The 23,254-nt window shown below is 39.2% G+C and overlaps 1 protein-coding gene across 2 annotated transcripts in view; it reads left to right on the top strand.

The window, feature by feature from the left end:
• The window catches only part of THSD4 (thrombospondin type 1 domain containing 4), a 238,567-nt gene that overhangs the window by 43,784 nt on the left and 171,529 nt on the right, over positions 1–23,254 (top strand). For both annotated transcript variants that reach the window (XM_085070773.1, XM_085070774.1), the window contains exon 5: positions 4,376–4,805. In XM_085070773.1, the coding sequence (XP_084926899.1) occupies positions 4,376–4,805 (430 nt within the window). The remainder of the gene's footprint in view (positions 1–4,375; positions 4,806–23,254) is intronic.

The raw sequence follows: 23,254 nt of genomic DNA, 5'->3' as shown, positions 1-23,254 counted from the left end.
AAATTTTAAATATTAGAATGATATTTCAATACCTTCATTGCCGACAGGAATAGCTAATAAGTCACTTTCAATTCTATAGAAAAAGAATCAAGGCAGCTCTGTATTAAAAACTTGAACTGTACATAGATGGGTAGTGTCCTTTAAAACCTGTCAATTAATTACAGAAATGTAATGCTGCAAAACAGATAATTTGCTGTGACCTAAAATATTAGGTTAAATATTGGTATACTTATCCACAGAAATAGATTTAATTAAGTTAGAATGTATGTAATTGATTTAGTTCTAGAGGGTTTTGCTTACTAAAAAGCAATTCTGTTAAAACTATGATGAGTAGAAGGGCTTAAATATAAGCCAAAGAGCTTTGATAGGGATCTAAGGGGACTCAGCTACTTTAGAACTAATTTTGTAGCTGAAATCAAAGTTCTGCAGTTTTGGAGCATTTTTAAATAGAAATTAATAACTGCAATGCAAAAGCACAAATCAGTATAATTTTAAAGACTTTTGCAGTGGTAAATAATATGGAATATTGTTTGGGAAATGAAGCTATAAATCAAATTCATAACCTGTCCTCTGTTTTCCACTTTCATCTTGCACATAAAACCTCTGTTTCTGCTGATAGATCACCGTTAAGTTCAGCTTGAGAAGATGCTAGCTGTGGGTTGGTTGCTGGGCTGATGGGGCACAAACACAGCCACAGCACTGCAGGGAAGAGATGATAGGCAGCTGCTGGATTGCCAAGGGAGGAAACAGCCAGGGAGCTGCAGAATGCCTGGCCCTGGGCACCCAGAGCACCTCAGGCTGGGGATGGTTAGAGCAGGCTCACTGAGCCCAGGGGATTCCTCAGCATATTGGAGCACTTGGATGTTCATTCCAGCACAGAGCTCCTGGTAAAGGGAGCCTTCAAAGATTTTGAAAAAAGATTCAACCCTAACCAAACTCTCCACAAAATTAAAAGAAAGGTTTAGATGTTGTTTTCAGGTCTGTCAGATTATCTGTGGTGAGATTCTGTTGTCTTTCATTAGTTCAGTTGTTGTGACTGGGAATACAGAGAAGAAAACCATCTCCCTCTGCTTGTGGAATTATTTCTGCCAATAGACAAGAGAAAATTAAAAAAAAAAAAAAGAACTTGTAATTCCTGGTGAAACTGGTGGCTGAAGGTTGTTACCTTCACAAAACATTTCACTATTTCTTGGGAAACAGTGAAAAGTTGTGAATTGAAAATGTGAGAAATCTGAAGTCTCTTTGGATTCATTCTAAGGAAACTTTCCAGCAGTTGTACAACAAGTCTTCCTTGTTGTCATAAATGAGTGTTTTTGCTAATGTTCACCCTTGCAGTTTTTCATTTACATGAGAAGTACTTTGATACTAGGAGATAAGATGAATGAAATGCTGAAAAGCTCATGAAAATACATTCTTTATTCTGTCTGACATCAGAAGAGAAAGAAAACGAGTTATGCTTCAGCTGGAAGTGAGCCAGGGAACATCCATTTAGAGGCAGTAGGAGAAATGTAAGGAGAGAGGAAGTGATGGAAAAAGGAAAAAAATGAAAAAGGTATTTTTGGGAGAGGCTGTGTAAAGAGCACTTAAGAGAAGAGGTGGAGGCCCAGGAAATGTGTAATCTTACCTGTGTATTTTAAAGACACTATATATCCTTGATTCAAAGAGGGTTTCTATTCAATATAAACAATCAGCCCACCAGCTCCGAAAGTGCTTCAGTCTTGAAGACCACTTGAGGTTCAAAGCATTGTTCTTAGCATAAAGTCTGTGAAGCAGTGCTAATGCATTGATTTGCCAAGGCACACGTTTGCTTATGGTTAAAACTGGAAAAAGCTACTACAACAAAATTCCTTTTTGACACTGCAAACGTGCTAAGAGGGGCCACTTCCTACTATTCACAGCTGATGTATTCTCAGCATGAGAGAAATTGTTAAAACTTAGAGCAGTAAGAATGCATAGTAATAGTGATGATGATGGTGTTTGCTAATAGCACAAAACCTGATTTTCTTACTTGTCTGGGCAAAATGCATTTTTTGAAATAAAGAATATATTTAGGTTGGCTTAAGTTTAAAGGGGCCTATCATTTTTGTTATCGAAGTGCTAAACTGATTTGTCTGAGCAAGCAAAGAGGTGTATGTATTTATGAGAATTGTGCCCAAAGAAAGGAGATTGCTAGATCTGCATCAAACAGCTGTTATGCCTCTGCTTGAGATGAACACAATAGATAGAGATATCTGCTGGCTGTGGTCTGACATGAAATACTTAATGCTTTTCTACGTGTATTTTTCTGTTAGGCAGTAATTTACCTTTAGATAGTAACTATTCTTGGTGGCATTTTTTCCTTCTTTTCATCCCAGCTGACTGCAAATACTATTGAATACTTCCTTTCCTCTTCTTCAGTCTTGCTCTTCTTCAGCCCAGTGAACAGCAGAAAAATTAGTGCTGTGTAATGTCACTCTAGTTTAGGTCTGGCTAAGTAGGCACAAGGCTTTTAGGGATGTTACTTGTAATGTTTCTCTCCTCCTTTACCTGTTCAATTAAATGAGGGTGCATACCAACTTTGCCCTGGGTCATTATAGTGTACATTAAAAAAATTGAAAAAAAAAAAAAGGAGGATCTTCCAGCCATGCTGTGAGGAGGCATGAGTTAGGTGGCTTAGAATGAATATAGGTAATCATAATGAATGACAGGTAACAAAAAGCTCTGTTGGCAACTGAGAATTCCCAGCAAGCTATCAGGTCTTGACCTATTCATGTCTCCTACCAGCAGGTCAAAGCTGAGTAGATTTAGAATAAATCATACAGTATCAGCAGGCTTAGTTTAATTTTGATTATTAAGTTAATAGTAGATTTTGTCTGATCTTTTTCTACCCCTTTTCTTTCCCTGATGCTCCTTTCCCTGCTGTTTTCCCACTGTGTATAGACCTACCTAACACTTTCTCCTTCCTTGCTGCATGACGTTGTAAATTCTGCCTGATACTCCCCAAGAACTATAAAAGTTAATTAACACTAAGCTATTTTTACAAGCATCTTTATTACAGTGCAAATAAACTGCATTTCTAGTTTATCAGGATGTTGCCAAATGTGAGTGAAAGATGCTTTAAGGCAAAACAGTGTTCATAATAGTTTCAGTCCAGGCAGTACTGGTTTAAATGAATGCATGAGCACTGATACAGTTGTTAATAATTAAAGCTTGTATGTTATACTTTGTTTCCAAAATTCGTATGTTGAAAGAAATGTGGTGTTCCAGGCTGCAAAAAGTTAACCTTCCATTTCACAGAAGGTGTGTTCCTGTGAAAATTCTGGGTCATGATTGCTGCATCAACCCGAGCAAATTGAAACTTGTGCTTAGTGGTAAATGGCAGTGTCTTGGGATAATCTGAGATGCTTAATGAGGACTATAGCAAAGTGTCTTCAGAGTGCAGAGTATGACTAGGAATCTCAAGGAAGATTTTTTTATTTGTTTGTTTTGCTCTTGCTCAGAAGAGTTACGTTAAAAATACCAGCAAGATAGGGGTAGTCAATTTAATTACCCATTAAAAAACCACAAAACACACCAGCAAAACTGTGCTCATTTAAATCAAGCTGGTTTTAATGTAAACTTCTGAAATAATTCCCATCCATAATTACTCTCTTTTTCCTATTTACTTACGAGAAGCTTTTCTTTCCCTCCCTTAATGCCAAAAACCATTATACTACTTTTCTCTACTGTAACTACCCAAAGCCTGCCTCGACAATGACTGTCATGGTCACAGAGGAGATTAACAGGGATAAATAGTTCAAGAGTGCTGGTCGCTTATCTGCCAGGGCAAATCAGCACTCTCATTCACACATCTTGAGCCAGGAAGATTGATTAAAAGCCCCACGTGGCCCTAAGGCTGGAATGTGATGTAAATGACTTTCAGGGTTCCCATCTAACAGGAGTCCTGGGAGAACGTAAGACTTGGGAAGAAAACAAACCCAAATAAAAACAAACCCAAAGAAAGGTCCCTTTGATTTGGTGGCTGTCTGACATCTGTAACTCTTCTGTTTCTAGAAAATATGTATGCCAATTTATAATCTTTGGTTTTCAATGCAGTTCAAGTCTCTTTTGCATATATATTAAAAACAGAAATACATTTTATGTACAGAAAGAAAATTACTTTATGGTGTCTCCCTTCCTGAGCTGCAAATGTCACCCAGAATAGCTGTATTCACACATTGCTCTGAACTGGAAGAAGTGTTTTTTGCCAGCTTTTTCATCAGCTGCAGTGTTAGGAAGATTCCCAGTACATCAAGCTAGATTACATCGTGTACATATTTATAAGTCATGTAGATACCTAACTGCACCTTCACTTATGGATTCAGTAACTTTTTTCTTTCTCTTTCTCTCTTTTTAGAAACAGAAACAGAAGTCCTATAGGTCCAGGAAAGTATGGATATGGAAAAGTGCCATACATTTTACCTTTACAAACTGATACTGGTCAGCAGCCTCAGAAGCTGCGGAGGCAACGACAATCATCAAGGAACCACCTATTCCAGCAGAGTCCAAGCATCATGAACTCCTACAGCCAGGCAGCTGCTCCTTCCCTGCAGCACGGGAGTCTTTATCAAGAAGCAAGTGGGCCTCAGGCAGGACACCAAGTCCTGGGGCCCTCAGTTTATCAGTCACCTTCATTTCCTGTGTCTCAAAGTCTGTTCCACGGCAGTGACTCCAACCCTCACGGCCCTGCCTCCCACCAGGCCCTGCAGGGGCAGCCCCAGCCCCAGAGGGCTGCAGCCATCGTGTGCATTGGCGCCTACAAGCAGTATAAACTCTGCAACACAAATGTAAGTCTGCTTTTCCTGGGTTTCATGTGCTGGACAGCTATTGGTTTTCCCTAGTATGGGTAATGTTCACCTAATCATCAAGTTAAGTTGAATTTTTAAAAAAAAAAAATTTAAATTTAATGAAATGTTTTATGAACTTTTTAGTATGTTTTGGGGTATACTGAAAGTAGATCCATAGTTTTATAGTTACCTAATACAATACCTTCAAGAATTTTAAGCAGTCAATTAAGATACCAATAATAAGTACGATTTGTTTTGATAGGAGAAACTGGTCTTTTTGGTGCCGAAACCTGGGAACATGAGGGATTTGAGATAAGGATAGTAATGGGACAAACATGGGCGGAGTAATGTCAGAGAGTGGAATAACTGGGGAAAACTTTTGGTGTAATTGTGATGAAGGGACAGGGGATGGATTTAGTGTAAATTTTCCATTTTCAATCAGTGTTGGGATGTTATTTTAAGATTTATGTGATGAATGTGGATTTTAATGATAATTCTTAAGTATATGATTCACAGAGGCAAGGAGTGGAGTGTATTAAGTTTGTGTAGCTAGGTTTTGGTAGAGGGGAGTGGTGGGGGAATGCAGGTGTGGCTTCCATGAGAAGCTGCCAGAAGCTTCCCCTGTGTCCAACAGAGCCAACCCCAGATGGCTCCAGGATGGACCCACTGCTGGCCAAGGCCAGGCCCATCAGAGGTGGCAGTAACATCCCTGTGATAACATATTTCAGAAGGGAAAAAAAGCTTTGTGCAGATGTAATGGGGCCAGAGAAGTGCAGTGAAAGTATGTGAGAGGAACAGCCCTGCAGAGGCCAAGGTCAGTGGAGGAGGAGGGGCAGGAGGTGCTCCAGGCACTGGAGCCTGTGGGGCTGCCCTTGGTGCAGCAGTCTGCAGCCCATGGAGGGCACTGGAGCAGGTGGATGGATGCCTGAAGGAGGCTGTCACCCCGTGGAAGAGCAGGCTCCTGCCAGGGACCTGCAGACCCATGGAGAGAGGAGCCCACATGGGAGCAGGTTTGATGGCAGGACTTGTGACCCTGGGGGGACCCACACTGCAGCAGGCTGTTCTTGAAGGACTGCACCCTGTGGGGACCCAGGTGGAGCAGTTCATGGAGAGCTGTAGCCCATGGGAAGGACACACACTGGGGATGTTTGTGGAGAACTGTGTCTCATGGAAGGGAGCCTACACTGGGGCAGGGGAAGGACTCTTCTCCCTGAGCAGCAGCAGAAACAACCTGTGATGAACTGACCATAACCCCCATTTTGTCTCTCCATGCCACTGAGGGGAAGAGGTACCGCTGGGAAGGAGGGTGGGGTAGGGGGAAGGTGTTTTTAAGATTTGTTTTACTTCTCATTGCCATGCTCTTATTTTATTCAGTAATAAATTCAATTAATTTTCCCAAGTCAGGTCTGGTTTGCCCATGACAGTAATGGGTGAGTGATCTCTCCTGATCCTTGTCTCAACCCATTAACCCTTAGTTATATTTTCTTTTCCCTGTCTGGTTGTGATAGAGTGGCTTTAGTGGGTAAAGCCACCCAGCCAGGGTCAAACCACCAGAGTCACAGACAAGCTTAATGCTTTTCCATGAAAGAAATTGAAAAATGGAGTTTAATAGGCCATGTTGTGAAGGCTGTCTATTTTTCAGTCCCATAAGATGAAGTTATCCTTTTGTGAATGCTAGTCATGTTCTAAACAGCATTTAGAGCCAGCCCCCAGTAACCTGGATATTTCCATGGTGCTCTGTGCATTCTGTGACAGATGCTGCTTTTACCAGCATTCAAGTTCTACATGCTTTGATTTTGGCTTCCTAATTTATTAGAGTGAAAATCTGTTCTGTGTTAATTTTTTAAATAAAACTTAATCTTCTATTACTTGATTCAAAAGTATGTGGCTGGGTGTAGCTCCATGCTCCAGGGCAGTCTCCCATTGTATGTGGGAGGCGAGTGAGGTTTTGTTCTTTGTCCCCATTAGTGGTTTTCATCCTGCTAAAATTTCCACTTTCTGCCTGTGCCATTTTAGTATTTCCCAATGTCTTCCTAATGTGTATTTCTTACTTGGACTGCTAATCTAACTTAATGTTGCAAACATGAAGAAGCCTGTGTTTGGATATTAGAGGCAGAATGTTCAGGAGAGGTTTGGGTATGTTGACATGACAGGCCTTATTTTTTTAGATGGGTGAACACCTGACTCTTCTGCCTCCTAGAAACCCCATTTCATTTAGTGGAAATTGCATAATGGAGATGTAACAATAGAACACAGGATAATAAAAACACAACCTAAACAAATCAGATGAGTTCCTTTCGGCTTCTTAGTGTAGCCGTTATTACTCTGGCTTTATTTATGAATAAAGTCCATTGATTGAGATTAGAGCAGTAGATTGAAAAGACCTAATGTCAAGAAAGCTTTAGTGTATTTTTCTGGAATGGAAAACATGAAGGGCAGATTTGAGCCTCTGAGAATAGTCTCTGGGACAAATTGCTCTTTTGAAAAATACTTTCTGTTTTTTGAAGGAAATGGGAAATGACCTTAGTGCATGGGCATTAATTTGGAAAGTTTTCTGAGCTAAATTTGCTCACTGTGTCCAAGTGATACACAAATGTCCCAGTCTTTATTATATCCCTCACACATCAGGGCACAAAGTTGGACAGCATTCTGCCTGACTTAATGTGACAAAATTGTTTCCAGGAAAGAGGTCTTTCCAGAGGGCAAGGGGTAAGAGATGAGGAAGTTAGAAATGAGGTGGAAGAAAGAAGCAATCCAAGATTGCCAAAGGATGGAAATGGAGGGTTTGTAGAGATTGTTTGTTGAGAGTGACAAGTGGGCTGGAGAGTAGAGGGCAGTGAGCTTGTGAACTGGACAGTGGTGAGACATGCAGGTCAGCATGGTGAGTGGCTTGGTCATTGGCAGATGGCTTTTGATAGAAGGGAATGGGAGTGAAAATACTTTCATGTTAATTTTAGCTCTGTTGTTTAAACAGAAGAATTCAACAGATGAAGAGAAAACATAGATGAGCATACTGCTGCTTGATTATAGTACAGGAGACTTAATAGCAAAGAGAAACTTTAGCTGAAGCACCTTCTCCTAGGCATGGAACTCTACATAGTGTTATTCTTTATTTAGTAATGTTTCTGTTACCCTTGGAGAGGCTGTAATTGCTATTCAGGGTTATTTTTCTCCCTAGAATGTGGTAATTAATGTAATTATAAAAAAGAAGTTGTTAAGAACAGTTTTAGTATAAAGGCCAGGACGAGAGCAAAACAAGGCTGATAGTGTTTCACTTTGTTTGCTTGTTCTTCCTGATTAAATGCTTCTGCACGCGGGCTTTAATTTAATTTATCAGCAGCGACATGTACCAATGGTCTTGCCAGCAAGCAGAGAACAGTATCTTTTTATTTCTTTTATTTCTTCAGTTCTTTCTGGAGCATACCAAAAATGAAAATCTCGTTTATTGAAAGTATTCTGTTAACCCTTATCCTGGTGTTTGGCCACTCCCTCTACAGTTTCTCCTAAGGGCAACTAATTAATAACAAATTAAGTTAAACTGCCTTGGTCCATTAGGTCATTTCCTCATTACTGTACATTTATTGTTTTTTCATTGATAGCTGAACTCATTTCACATGACTGACAGATTGATTCATAAAAGGTAAACTTGTGGGGTTTGGTTAGGGAGAGCCTCGGAAGTGCTTGTATTTGTTCAAGTGTTCCTGCAGGCTGCTAAACCTATTTTCTTAATATGTAAGTGGCTTCCCCTGTTCAGCACCTTGCATACATGCTCACCTCAGAACACACAGCTGCCTGTCACCTCCTTCGGCAGGAAACAGGCAGTAAACATCTCTCCTTTACACACAAACAGCTCTGACACATCTAACTGAATCCATAACCTGCAATACAATAGGATTCTTCCAATGCAGTCTCTATTCCTTCAAAAATTGGGAAGTGGTGAGTAAATCTCCCTTATGTCCCCCTGCACTAAAGGAGAAAGAATTATATTGATATGTGGCTGAAGTAGAATTTGAATTCAACCTTCTTTGCGTGGTTTGTCACCAGAACAAAGGAAGCAACTCAAATGGAACATTTGTTTACTGAGCACTTTCTGTAGTTAATTGTCTCGAGCATTGCCAAGTCACTGGCTCTTTCTGAGTGCCTGAATGTGTGAAAATATATTTGTAAATTAACTCCAGGCTGCAGGTTGCTTGAGCAGTGTGCACAAGGAAGCTTTCAGGCTTCTGGATACTCCAGACAGCTTAAGGTAGTTTCAGCATGAAGAGTGATGCTAAATGGATGTAAAATCTGAATTGTCTTTAGCTATGGCTTGAGATATGTTTTTGACCAAATTTATATAGGACTTCGAGAAAGTCAAGGTAAAATGTATGAAAGAGTAACTCTTGAGGGCTCAGTGAAATGTATACAGATAAAATTTAGTTGAGCTTGTCCAGTTTCACTCCCAGTTGCTAGCTTGCCCACTGGTTCATGTGGATTACTGTCATGTCTCCAGTTACACTGTCTTGTTTTTCTCAGTATTTTATGGGACTGGTGTTGAGCAAGAAGTCAATTGTTTTGTGAAGAAGTATCTAGAAAGGATCAGAAGACAACGATTACCTTTACTTTCTTGGTCTGACTCTTCAGCTATGCCTGCGGTTATTCTGGTAGCACAGCTAGGCAAATCCTCTGTTTGGATCTGTTCTCCTGTGTGCAGAGCACTTGAGAATGGCACCTGAACAGGGAATGTGAAATATCTGAAAAGTCAGTTTTGGAAGTGGAAAGGGGTTTTACAGTTGAAGTGATGAGGTGATATAAAAGACTCAGGATCAATCCTCAGAGCTCGGTCATGATGGGATAAATTGAAATAATTTGATTTCCCAAAGAGTCTTATTGATGACACTGATACTAATTTTGACTGGTGTGAGTTAAAACTGTGCCATTGAAAGGCTTTTTTTGGATACAGAACTCTAATTAAATAGAATTACAATGTTCTGCAGGAATGTGTTGAGTCCATTAAACAGTGATGTGCTTTTCTGACACCTAAGCACATAGGTAGGCATTGGCAGGGTCCCCTGGCACCTGGGATCTTGGGCCATTCACCAGCTCTCTGGTGTTCTGCCCAAGCAGTTTTGAAAGTTTTCCACTCTATAGAAACCAAAACATTTCCAGTGTTTCAAGTTTTAGCTAAGGTAGAAATGGAAATGTTTAATTTTGTATGGAACAGAAAACGTAACTCCCAGACAAGTCTTTTCAGACATGATATGGGGTGCTGCAAGTGTGCAGTCTTTCATGTAGTTAGGATGCTCAGATTTTGAGGTGAAGACTAACAAAAGGCTATGCATTTTTTAGGTGAACTTTTTTTTTTTTGACTGAAAAGCCCCTTCTTATTCCCAAGGAGCTACTGTGGGGTTTATTTATTCTCATTTTGAGATTTGTATAGAGTAGGTGTTTGACATAAGTGGCAAAGTGGGGTTAAGATGACATATCTTTTCCTGAGGAAATTTAAACTTGACTTTATGTGAGGAATTTTCCATGCAAACACCGTGGGACTGTGTGTAGGTTTGGTAGTCTGACATTCCATGGGTGTATAGGAAACTTATTGAAGGCTTGCAGTACTTTGGGTTGTACTGTCCTTTTTTTTGACTGTTTTGCTATTTGCAGCAGTTGTGTAAATATTGATTCAGAATAATTTGTCCCTGGTACAGGCTGAACTTACCAGGGATGGGACAGAAATATTGCTCTTAAAGGGTCTTATGTAGTTCAATCAGTTGTCATTTGTGTACAAAGGAGTCACATTCAGACATCTTTAGTAAAGCTCTTGGGCCACAATTGTTTCCTCTGTATCTCTGTGCTGTGGCTTTATGACATCCCGTTCAACAACTGAGAACCCTGTAGTAGAAAGTATGTTGCATTATGACATTCTTATTAGAACTTAGATAATTATGGGAAACTGTCTGCTTTAAATCGTCAGGAAAAGTATGTTGGGATAACTTCAAAAGCTCTCTCAAAAAATTTTATTCCACAAGTGTGCTCTGTACTTGTGGCAGTAACACAGAGTTAGCTGTTTTACACAGATTAATTACTACTTGGTTAATTACTTACTAATCTAGTAAAATGTTCATATTAAGTCCAAAATCACACAATTCAGAAAACCTTCATGTCTAGAGGCTTGTCAGTTTTAATTGAAGTTGAGTTTCATACTTTGATCATTAAATCTAAGCCACTTTAAACTAATTTAACATCTAGGAGCCAAGAGTCATGCCCTATTGTGACAAGAACTATGAAAGCACAGACCAAAAGGAAAGGTGCAGGTGAAAATTTGGCTGCAGCCACACCCTATATTCTCCAGGTCAGGGAGGAGTGACCAGCGGGATCTCTAACATTCTTATGGATGAGATCTTTGACTTTATTCAAAGGCAGTGAGATATAAATAAAATACAGTAGAGCCTAGGATAGAATAAACACCTTAAGGCCATGAAACAAAAATATTCTACTAGAAAACAAAGGCTGAGAGTATATAGCAGTGATAAAAGTCTGCCATATGTTTTAGAGTTAGCCAGTTCATTTACATTCAGTGTCATTGATATATTTGGGGTTTAGCTTGAATGCTCTGGGAGCTGAATTTTCCAGAGATTCTGTCTATTTCCCAATACATATTTTCTTGATTTTAAATGTACAGGAGTACTTGCAAATGTATGGTTAACAGTGGCACTTGAGTATTTTATGGTACTGCAAGAGGCATTGAGCTGCCTTGTTCTTTTGTGAGGTTTGTTTTGAAGTTCTGAGCCTGTTAAATGGGTTGCATGATGGAGCTGGAGAAGTCTGCCTCAAGTGGAGTGAATTCATGTCTAAGAATAGCTGAAGATTCAAACCCCCATTTTTGTGTAGTAGCAGCGTGACATAAAAATGTTAACAATTCATCTAAGTGCCTCAAAATCAAAGTACAAATCTATTGGCTAAAGCTTTTGTTTCCTAACCTCTTGGAGAACTATGAATGGGAGGTTTCATGTAGCAGCTGGAATTGTCTGAGAAGTTACCTTGCTAATTCTTGGGGTAAATGGAATACATGTGTCACAGAGGAGAGGAAAGATGGAAAAGATCCACAGTTCTTCCATCACTTCATCAATTGTGAGGAGTAGCATTAGCACTTAAAATCCTGTGGACTGATTTGGAAACTTTGTTGGGATGGTTGTTGAAATGGAGCAGGGTTTTTTAGTTCTGCAATAGAACAGGATTCAGGGTGATTTAGGTTGCCTGGTTATCATTCAGATATAACTTCTGTGCCAAGTTTTAAAGAGGAAGCTCATCAATGAAAAGTGAGACTTTAGAGTTGCAACCAGATGGTTGCATTCCTGATTTATTTGTAGTTTTGTTTAATAATGTATTGTAAATTTGAGTAGTTGTCATTTATCAATATAGACAAGTGTTATGGGACAGGTTTTAAGGCATTCCAGCTTGTCTTTGTTTCTTCTTGTCAATTCATATTGACAAAAGTGTTTGTCTGGAATTCCAGTGTGGAAATTTTCAACACTCCCATAATTTGAACAAGAAATGTGCTTTTTATTCTTATGTTAGTTTATTGCATCCAGGTTTTTGAAGCAGATGAGGCTGCAGATGTCATGATTAGTTTACAAATAACTGTTTAATGCTGTTTTTATTAATATCTGTTAACTATTGCATTAATTACAGGTATAAAAAACACCACGTGTCAGATGTCAGTGTCTGCTTTGGTAAATGAAAGGTGTAGTTTTTTCCTGGTATGTTTAGGAGATTAGTTCAGTTATTGCTGATATCAGTGCATAAGTTTAAGACATTTTCAAGCCAGATAGCAGGAAAACACGAATTACATAAATACAGGAACTTGCAGTGAAACTACCACCAGTACAATCCCAGTCCTCTCATGTACTGACTGAGGTGAGTAGAGGAAGAAGGAAGTGCAGGAGAAGCTGCCAAAATTAAGCTATGGATGCTGAAGAAGTTGTCTGTTAGCATTGCTGTTGTTAGAGCTTTTAGTTTTGTGGGTTTGGGGTCAGGGAAGGGGTTGTCTGGTTGTTTTTTTGTTTTTTTTTTTTTAATTTTAGAATTTTTAACCAGGGCTTGGAAACACCAAGTTGCCAAAACTTGTTTAGAAAGTTAGGAAACATAAGTGTTGAATCATGTCTAGCAAGCATGTGTTCCTTTGCCTAACCACAGAATAGTTGTGTTGAGGGATGGAAGTCCAAACCCTCTCCCCCAGAAGAAACCTGGCACTACAAGCCCTGCAGTGCCCAGAGCAAGTAAACAAAACTTTTGCCTATGATACATTAAGAGCTAACTGCCTGCAGAACAATGCAAACCCCAGAAATAATTGAAGTTGTGGTGAGATTAAAAAAAAAGCAAACAAAAGCCAAACCAGTCTGGTGTGATTGGTCTCATCTTTTCTTGTACATCATCAGTTGTGCTGTTTGTCCAGAGCTAACACCTCTGTGGGTAGCATATTGCACATGTGGAGACATAGAGGTGTAATTAATAAATCAGAACTTCTTTCTAGTGATAACTTGGTAGGGCTGTTTATCTTCAAGCTCTTGACTTATATTTGTGGAAAAACCAATCCTGTGTTTTTTATGTCTGTCAAGCAGTGTTAGAGAGGCAGGGGGTCATCTGTAGGGGGAAGAAGCCAGGGAAACATCCCCTGCCTCATTCTGCAAACAAGCTTTGGGTTTTGGCTGCAGCATTCAGTAACTTGCCAGCCAACCAATATACTGCTTTGTCTGAATTTCTGTTTGCATCCTCATTGTTAAACATAGCAAGGAATACTGACTGTCTTGATGGCTGTTTTGAGACCTCAGTTTGGGTCACTTTCTGATGACAGTTCTTTTGGATGATGGGGGGTTTTACTTTGAGTGGTGAAATGCCATTAAAAGGACAAAGTCAAACCTGCAGAAATTTAGAGCTTTCAGAATCGGATTTTTGTCAACAATCCTCTGGTAACTCTTGTGTTGAGAAAACTATTTAATTATCTGATAATATGTTATTTTACCCCAGGGTCCCTACATAGATCAAGAGCTTAGCTATGAGTGATACACTACTCAATGTTATTCTCTTTTTGTTCAGCTGTTGGCTCTCTGCCTTAAAAATGCTCCTTGCAGAAGATGAGACAAAAAGGCTTCTCTAAGGACTAGTTGTTGATGCTATTACTGCAGTGGTTGCTTTAACATTCCCAAAGCTGCTGTGTGATAGCAAGACCTAATCTATTGTAAGAAATTTAGCTGGAATATGGAATAATGAGGTTTAAGAGAAGTTCCTTAATTAGTGCTGCTTGTCAAGTGGTTTGAATTGAATCTTTTTTCTCCATGTTCAGTACCACATTTATCACTTGACAATAGTCAAAGCAAAATTTGCATTGGCAAAACTGTAATTATGATTTGGCAGCTCATCTGCAAATCAGGTCCAGAGGTTTTCAGTCAGACCCCCAAAATAGAAAGTACATAGCTCACAAACTGAAAAAGGATTGGATGAAGCAATTGCACCATAGGTGGCATTTTCCCCCTCAAAACTGATAGAGTAGCTATCTGTCTACTCTAGAGAGACTGCACTGTCTTTCATGTTCCTTATGCTGTATGTCCACTGTGTACCTACTGGGTTTTATAGTGAATGAGACAGAGATTATGTAAACAACCCTTCTAGCTAAGCATTCCCCAGAGTAAATCCATTCTGCACACTGAGTGAGTCAGAGATCACAAGGGAAAAATGGTAAGCAATCATATAATTGAGAGTGGACCTCACAGGCAAAAAGAGCCAAATGATACAGTAATTGCATGGACAGTCTCTTCTAACTTCAGATGAAACACTCTTTTAAGGCCCTTTAACTTACTTTATAGTGTTTAAACATACCAAAAAAGCCTTCTGAAGCAGAATGCCATCATGTGATACGTCAGTGTTCACAGAACTCATCAGATCATTGCACTTGAGCCACTGGCAGAGGGAGTTTGCCCTCAGCGAGTACCACAGGGCAGTGAAAATGCTTTGCTGTGGTGTCCATAGGTCTTTCTCAGCACAGGCGTTTCTGCCCTTTCTGCAAAGACAGCCCATCTCTACTCCTTCCCTCTGCCAGGAGCTGTCCCTCTGTATTTTCTCCTCAGTGACACTTAGTACCTTGTCTCATATTTTTCACCTTTTCTCCTCATCTCTTCTGCCTCCAGTCTCTCCTTTTTCTACTTAGTTCCCTGCTTCTTTCCAGTTTCAGCCAGTTTCACTTTCTTCTTCTCAATACCTTCTTCAGCTGACTTGCTCATCCAGCCTCATCTCTCGAGTCCCAGTCTCAAGATTTATCTCTTTTTCCAAAATATTCAATGCATTTTAGGTACAGGCTCAAGTGGCTTTTAAGAGAAGAGGAGATATGTCTTGTTTTAATTTTCAGTCCTTGCCCTAATACAGACCTCAGGAGCACTTTCCAATAATTACTGGAAAGCTTCTCAGCCTCTTTGAGCCTCAGATATGGAACACACTTGTAAACAGATTGTTCTTCTAGTTTAGCTTCAAAACTTTAACAAGTTTTGACTGAAAGTGTACGAACTATATTATCAGCATTTTTTTCAAAATTCTTGTGGCCTGACTATACTTGAGTGGATTTCCATGGAAAAAGCAGAGGGTGCATTCTTGACAAAAACCCCCACTTTCCAGGCTGACATAATTTCACTCATTAAAATAGAACAGGCATTTCTATTTTGGAAAAAAAAATCACAATATTGGCAGTATGGGAAAAAAATAAAGCACTTTTCCCTTTTGTTTTGCTTCAGGCTCATTCTGGGATGAAATGCTTCAGTGAAAAAAAAATGAGACTAAAGCAGATACCAGGAGCGGAAAGTTTTAGTCTGAGTAGTTAAAGTCGGACAAACCCATCAGTAAATGGACAGTGCTGCCAGCTGCAGCTATATTAAACCATTCTAAAATAAGGCAAATGTATCTGCCAGTTAGTTTAAGGTGCCTTTTTTTCCTTTGGAGCGTATGACCTAGGAGGAAAGAATATACCACAAAAACAGAATAAGAATGTGTTGTATCAGAAACTCATTTTTGATGGAAACAAGAATTCTGAAATGTGAATAATGCTGCCATTTCTGTTACACTGGGTTCCTGCAAACTCGTAATTATTTAAGTTGCAATTACATTGCTTTAAGGATGTTCACTTTTTGTGGAAAACAAATTGTTCCACATAGTAAATTTATTTTTTCTTAACAAAAATGAACAGAATAAATTGTCTCAACAGACTTATTTAAAATTCCCCCTGGTTGTAGTAACAGTTGTACATTTGCCTGTGTGTTTCTCTCTCATGTAACACTGCACTGACATTTCTGTTGCCTGGTTGTTACTTAGACTAGAGCTCATTCTCTAAAAATACTGTGATTACTGCTGCAATATGAATTTTTAATTAAAAAGTAGATTTTCATGGTAATACCAATCAGAAACTTCCTTAAACTTTCATGCCTCCTGCCGGAACCATTCAGGTAGTCCCTCCTCCCACACAAAGGGCAGTCATGTAAATGGAATGCATGCAATTGAGTTTCCATTGAAATTGATTAGGCTTTCATAGAGAAAACTGCTGGAGGATTATTCCTGCTCACTGCTGAAGCTGGTAGAGTCAAAATGTCACATAAAGACTGCACCCCTGAAAGAGTAGGCAGCTCCAAGAACAGTGCTTCTAAAAAATGCAATAAAATACTACTGGAAACCCTAGATTAGATTTTTTATCACATAATTGTGATAAAGTGATAAAAGTGGCATAATTTTCTACAAACTATGAGAACTAGATATATCAACTTTGCTTAAAGTCTGTAGACTTTGCTAAAGATGCTTCAAGCATGAGTTTGTCTCGGGGTCTTTTGTAGCTGATATTGGTGGTGCCTTTCAGAGAGGGTTTTGGGCTGTCTGATTTTTCTAATATAACGAAGGCTACTACTAGTACACTGAAACAGCTATTCTTAGTGCATAAACCTCCAGTTTTCTGAGAAGCACTAATAAAACAGGCTCTGTTTTGCAGATGTATTTGAACAATGTAGACAGATGAGACAGTGAAAGATGATGAAGCTGAAAGCTTCCACGTTAAGGCATTCTTCACACTTCAAACCAGATTGTGCCAAATGGAAATCACTTCTCATTGATTTCCCAATAAATGAGGCAATAGCATGCAGTTTAAGCACCTTGAGCACTATGTAGTGTTTCTAAAAATAGATATTTGAATGGAGGTATTCTTGTTTCTGCTGGATTTTTTTAAAGCAGCATATTTATATAGAAAAGTGATAGCACTGCTGAGACTGGGAACAGCAGCTGTACAAAGCAGTTATGATTTCTGCTGCAAATGCAAGCTTTTGATGCTTCCTTGGAAAGAATATTCTGTGTAAACTCCAGTCTTGATACTGAAGTAGCTCTCTGCTCAGGGGCCTGGGCACTAAAAGACATTTGGGACAGTAAAATAGTGACTGCATTTAAAAAAAACCCATCTTTAAAACAAGTTGATAGTCATCTTGTCTTTTGCTGGATCAAAAAACTGTAGCAACAGTGTTCAGTTCTCAGGTGTGAATTGACATAGCCCTGACTTTCAGGATGTACTTGTGTATCACTGTACACCAGATAATACTTTGTTCCAGCATGATCTGTTTCCAGTATTTGCCTTCCATTTTCTAATTGCTCAACTTCCATCTTGTAGAAACCAATTATTGTTTCTCAGATTTTCTTTTGTTGGTTGGTTGGTTGCTTGCTTGTTTGGTTTTTTTTTTCCTTTCTGAATAGTATTTGTAAAATTTTAGCAATAAACAGAAATGGAGTATATCCTTGACACTTTTTTGGTATTGCTGAGGAAATGTACTGTTGTTAGTTTTCCTATTATAGCTCCTTGATTAGCCCCTCCTAAACGAGTGGTTCCAAACATTTCCAGTCATGCACATTAGATCATTGTAGATGCTTTGTGTGGGATGGATGAGTGACTAATACTTTATTTAAAACCAAAGCTGGACTTGAATCTTTTACAAGTTGTTGTAAATCTGAAATAAAATAAGTTATTTCAGTCTAATCAGATGGATCTGTCAGTGAGAATTTAAAAAGAAAAAAGCCACAAACCTGTGAAGTTAAGCAGAAGTACTTCTTTTTCCATCTGTTTGGTTGAGTTTTCTTCCCCATTATTAGGCAGACTGCATTTTCAGATGTAAAGTGCTCCAGAATGGAAAAAACGTAAAGCAGTAATAGATGCACTTGCCACATTATGCATTAATGCCTTATGTGTCTGATAGATTGCAGTTAATAAAGATCAGGTTTTAGTAGCACTTCAAAGACTTTTCTAGTTAAATTCGGGGGACCTTCTTAGCTGAAATCATTAAAGGAAAAAAGGGTTCTCAAGTTGCAGGCTGAGGGGGTAGCAGTTCCCTGACCCATGCCAGTGGCAGCCAGCAGGTAGCTAGGGGAAGCAGGCACCTGGTGTGTAGCTGTGCCATGGCCCATCTTCTTTGCTCCAAACACAAGCTCATTGCTACCTGAATGGGGTTTGAGCAGAAATGCAATGATTTTGTACTGTGCACACATCTAAGGTCTTCACCATCTGTGACAGGCAGCCCCTTGAAAGGAGTGAGGGGAAAGAGAAAGGCTGCAACCCCCTATAGCTGCCATGGACTCTGCATGGCCTGGAATCTCTGGTTAGTAAAGCACATTAGAGTTCACAGTTATTGTCATGACTCTGCTTCATCTCCATTGCAACAGACACGGAGGTGTAAATTCATGGCTTGAGGCAGTGCCGAGAGTCTGCCAATACAGGTGCTCCTTCCTCGTAAACTGGTGCAGATACTGCTGCATTCCCAGATGGAAATGCTCATTGCATGTCAGGCCAGACATTTACAGTGGACTGTCTGTGGCTGTGCACTGTAACCAGAGCTGGCTAGCACTATTTTTACTGCCAAGCTGTTCTTCACATGCATTTTAAAGTTTCTTGCACATTTTGGTTTTTCAGGAGCATCAGTTCCATTTGAATTGTGTCTGGTATTTTGTGCTACAGATATTTGGACATATTTAGTATATCTTATTTTTTACTTTTTTTTTTTTTTTTTTTTTTTTTTTTTTAGTTGGCAGACAGTTGTCTTCATGTTCTCTTACCATTTAAAAAAATTAGAACTATTGGGGGAATAAGAGTATCTCCAGGATTTTAAATGGATCAGTTGCTCTCTTTCAGTGTGTGTTCAGCTGGACAAAACTAGGTTGCCTTGATTTGAAGTAGCACCTATGGGGCAAGCATGGTCCTTGGCTATGGAAAGAGAAACAAGTTAGCTGGAGAATTAACATTTGAAGGACCCCACATTCCACTTTCATATATGCACTTGGAACTTGTGTGGGTTTCAGGAAAAACAAGACACCAGCAGTTCGGAGCAGAAGTTCAAAGTTCACTGCAGATGTAGTGCACTGCTGTGTAAAGAACTGGAATTTATGGACTATGCATATTGAAGGACACAGTACATTTAAGCTCTGCAAAGGAAAGAACAATCTTCAGATTACTGTTTCAGAAACAACCATTTAAATTATTTTTCTTTGGAGGTGTGTTTATCCTTTGGCATGCCAAAGGATTAATATGATTATATGGAATCACTACAGAAATGAAAACTAGGGTACAACTAGATTATTTGGACTTAACTGAACATGTAGTATTGCACACAGAGAAAATATTAATTATGAATAATGTCTGAACCTGGAGAATCAAGAAGGGATAGGGGGCCTTGGAAAAAGCATTTGCCAGTTACTGTAGGTCATAAGAATGAAACATTGCCAGAAATCTTAGTCAATGTTTTAATTGCCTGTAGAGGTGGTTTCAGGAGCGAAATGGCCCCTTTACACACTTCCAGAAATGTATTATCTCAGCAGCTTTGACACAGCTTTGCTAATGGCAGATGTGAGCCCCCATCTGCTGGCAGGCTGATAATTTTCAGGTGTTTTGCCAACACTTCTTTAATTAAACCAAGTGTCAAAGATTTGTTAAAAAGTGTGGTTTTCAAATGTTTCCCAAAAGCTAAAAAGCTAGTAGAGTGGTTTTTTGTTTTACAGTCTTAGCTGTACTAGCAGGTCATTTTAAGAAAACTCTAGTGGTACAAGACAAAGCAAATACTGTGTGTTACTGTCCCTCAGACTACTTTCATTCCTGCATATTTCAGAAGAAATTGAGGCATAAATAAAGCTACTCTTTCAAAAGTAAAAACTTTCTATCAGCAGCAGAAACAGTTTATTTCAAGAAGTTTGGCCCGACATCCCTCAGCACTAAGGGTTACTTCTAAAGTGTTTTGCCTTAAGTGCTCCCTCCTGCAGTGCTGTGCTGCTGCTGGTAATTTATTCACGTTCTGAAAGCACAGGAAGAAAAGTTGGCCAAGGTGTCATCCTCATTCAAACAGCCACAAGAAAATGCAGGAGTAGCAGCTCTGAAATAGCTTACCTTGTGTGAAAATGTCCAGCACTTTGAAGGTACTTTGCTGAATGCAGCTCAACATGCTAAATTTACATCATTGCTTTGCCCAAGCAGCATATTTTAAGTAGGAGAAACATCTAAAAACATACAAAATTATGGATTCTGGACACTGTTTCTAATTTCACAGTGCACACCTGAAAGAACAATAATTAAAAAACTGTCTCCCAGTAGAGAGTATATATTTCTAGATAATTTATATCTGTCTCTACACAAAGGAATCTGAGATTTATCTTAGTAGATGGAAAGTATATTTTTTGCTGCTTTGGCCTCCATAGATCTGGTTTAAAAAGGAGATTTTATTCCTTTTTTTGCAAACATCCAAAGAGGCCATCCTGTTTTCTGTATCCAAATCTCTATGAAAAACTTCAGATAACTCCCTCAGTAATCACAAGACAAAGTTTTTGAGGAAAAAAGTGAAATTCTAGATCTGTCATTAACAAAACACTGTATTAAAGTCAACATTTTGTTTACCAAAAAATTGTTTTCAAGTCCCTACCAGACAGCACAATTTTAATGCCCTCATGTCACTGAGAATCACACAGTAAGTTAAATATTTTAGCAAAGTTCATTCCAAAAGTCTCAGGCAAATTTTGGAAAGAGATCTGGGTTGTTTAAATCCTAGTTCCCTGGCTTTGGCAGAGGAACATTCTTCACCTGCAAACATGCCAATGTTCCTCCTTTGTCCAGCACATTGCCCTTGCCTTGGCTGAGGGCTGGGCAGGGGATCTGTGCCAGGCAGAGCTGATGCTGCAGCCCAGGGCTTTGTCCTCAACCTCCTCCCAGTTCTCCCAGCCCTGCAGGTGAACTCTGGAAAGGACAACTGTTAGACATTGTAAATAGGAGCTGTCTTTGGAGTTATCGTCTTTTCACCACAGATGCTTGTTGCTGTATTTTAGGAGTTTTATAATAAAGCTATATATGACAGAAATAGTAATTAAATTGAAGTGTAAGATAGGTTGTACTGTCAGGGAATAAATAAAAAATGGGAACCTCTGTACTGAAGCTTCACTTTTGATTTTACAGGGTCAGACTTTTTAATTTTTTTTTATTTTTTCTGCCTACAAAATGTCCTAAAAAGCCAGAGGCCACGAGAAAGTGCCTGTCGCTCTTAGGTCTTCTGAGAAAGGCTCAAGGATTTCATTTTCAGGGGGGCTGATCTGTAGGCAGCATAAAACTGACATTTCATTCAGCTGTGCATTAACAATTTAGGTGGGGTTAGTAAATGGTGCACAGATGTTAACTAGTATAAATGTAGAGTATAATATAACTCTTAAGCCTCAGTGATTCATGAACTGTAGTAATTTTGCCTACTTGTACTTCGTAGTTAACTCAAAGAACATTTTAGAAGACATTTAAAAATAGAAATTAATATAATCTGTATAAAGAACAAAGCAAAGAGCTTTTTCAGACCAAGTTGGTCAAATTTTTGCTCAAAAATTTATATTGTAATTAAACCTTGATGAATGAAATGAAGGAAGGGCAACTGAGTTGAGGCTTCTAAAGTAGCAGGGATGTTCTGAATTAATCTGTTCTTCTGATTTTTTGCTTGATCCACACAGAATTTAGTGTATTTGTCAGTCCTTTGTCCTGCTGTAAAGCACTGAGATGTGTCTTGTGGGCAACTGTCAGTGAGTTTAAAAACAGAAATTGTAGCTATATGAAAAGGATCTTAGAAGGGGTGGGTGTCACTATTTGTTGGCAACAGCAAGGAATATTTTGATATTTTTACTCATACATTGCCTGCAGTTGGTATGAGCGAGGTGTGCAGGAAATGGTTTATGAGCCAGAAATACTGGTACACAAGAGCATGAGCTCAAGGGTCAGAAAAGGAAAAACAAGAAACAACTAAACTTCACAATAGGCTGGTAGAAAATGTGTGCCAAAAAAAGGGAAAAGCATTCCAGAAAGAAACCCTCCAGGCTGACTTCTTGGCTGACGCAAACTGATGTTTGTTCTGCTGTGATTTAGTGTAGTGACCTTAATTTATGCTAGCTCAGGTTCTGTCCCTTCACCTTTCAGATATGTGCAATAATTGGTTTCCATGAAAAATAAGTTTCCTCACCTAGTTTGGTGGTTATGGCTGAATAACTGTTCTGCATTGCTGTGCCACACATGGAAGGATCTGTGCTTCAGTTGTGGGAACATGGCTTTGCTTTCTGCATTTGGCACTAGAAAGGCTTTTGCTCCCACCCTTCCAATGTGGTGGCTCATGGTCCTATTTTCAGGGAAGGCTTTTTGTTTGTTTTTTTTTATTAGAGGGTTTGTTAGGGAAAGCAGTATTTGCATGTACTTGGAGGTCTCAGAAGGGTGGGCAAACGAAGCACAGATGGCTGCTTGGCCAGAAACAGTGTTTATTGTAGAAGATTTGTTACCATGATTCTAATAGAAGATAAAGTAGCCCATGAACTTTCCCCCAGGCGTATCTTTGGTACAGTTTATAGCCCACTTGAAAACTCTTGACTTTGACGTCTCTTTGATCCGGTTGCAAGCATCTTCTTGCAGAGATGGTGGATACAAAGCAAGAACTCCCCTGGGACCTCTGATGTGCCTGGCTTCCTCTGCAAAGGCAGCCAATCCTTCCTACTATACAGACATAAGAGAACTGACTTGCAGCTCCAACAAGAGCTGTTCTTAGTGATTCTCTTCTGTTCCTTTCAAAAGCGCCGTTATTTAGCCATACTGTTTTCATGTGATATTATCTCTAGCTTTCCCTTGAAATCTCTGTCATATAGAAAAAATACTCTGTTGTTCTAGTCAAGTATTTCATGTGATTTCTCCTGTTCTTGAATAATGTTTTTCGTAGTCATTTTTATTATCTAAAGGCTATGCAAAATCCTGCATCTGTGCCCAATGCTTGCCTGTTTTCTCCAAGTGTAGAAATAGTTCTAATTAACCCCCTTGCATTTGGTAGAAGTCTTTCTCCCCTTTGTATGTGCCCACAGACAGAGTAATATGCTGTAACTGCACTAATGTGAGGATTCAAGCAGAACAAAGTCATTAA

The sequence above is a fragment of the Lichenostomus cassidix genome, chromosome 10 (genome assembly GCF_008360975.1).
Source record: "Lichenostomus cassidix isolate B80296 chromosome 10, HeHo_3.0, whole genome shotgun sequence".
NCBI classification, from domain to species: Eukaryota; Metazoa; Chordata; class Aves; order Passeriformes; family Meliphagidae; genus Lichenostomus; species Lichenostomus cassidix.
This window is presented reverse-complemented; position numbering and strand designations above follow the sequence as displayed.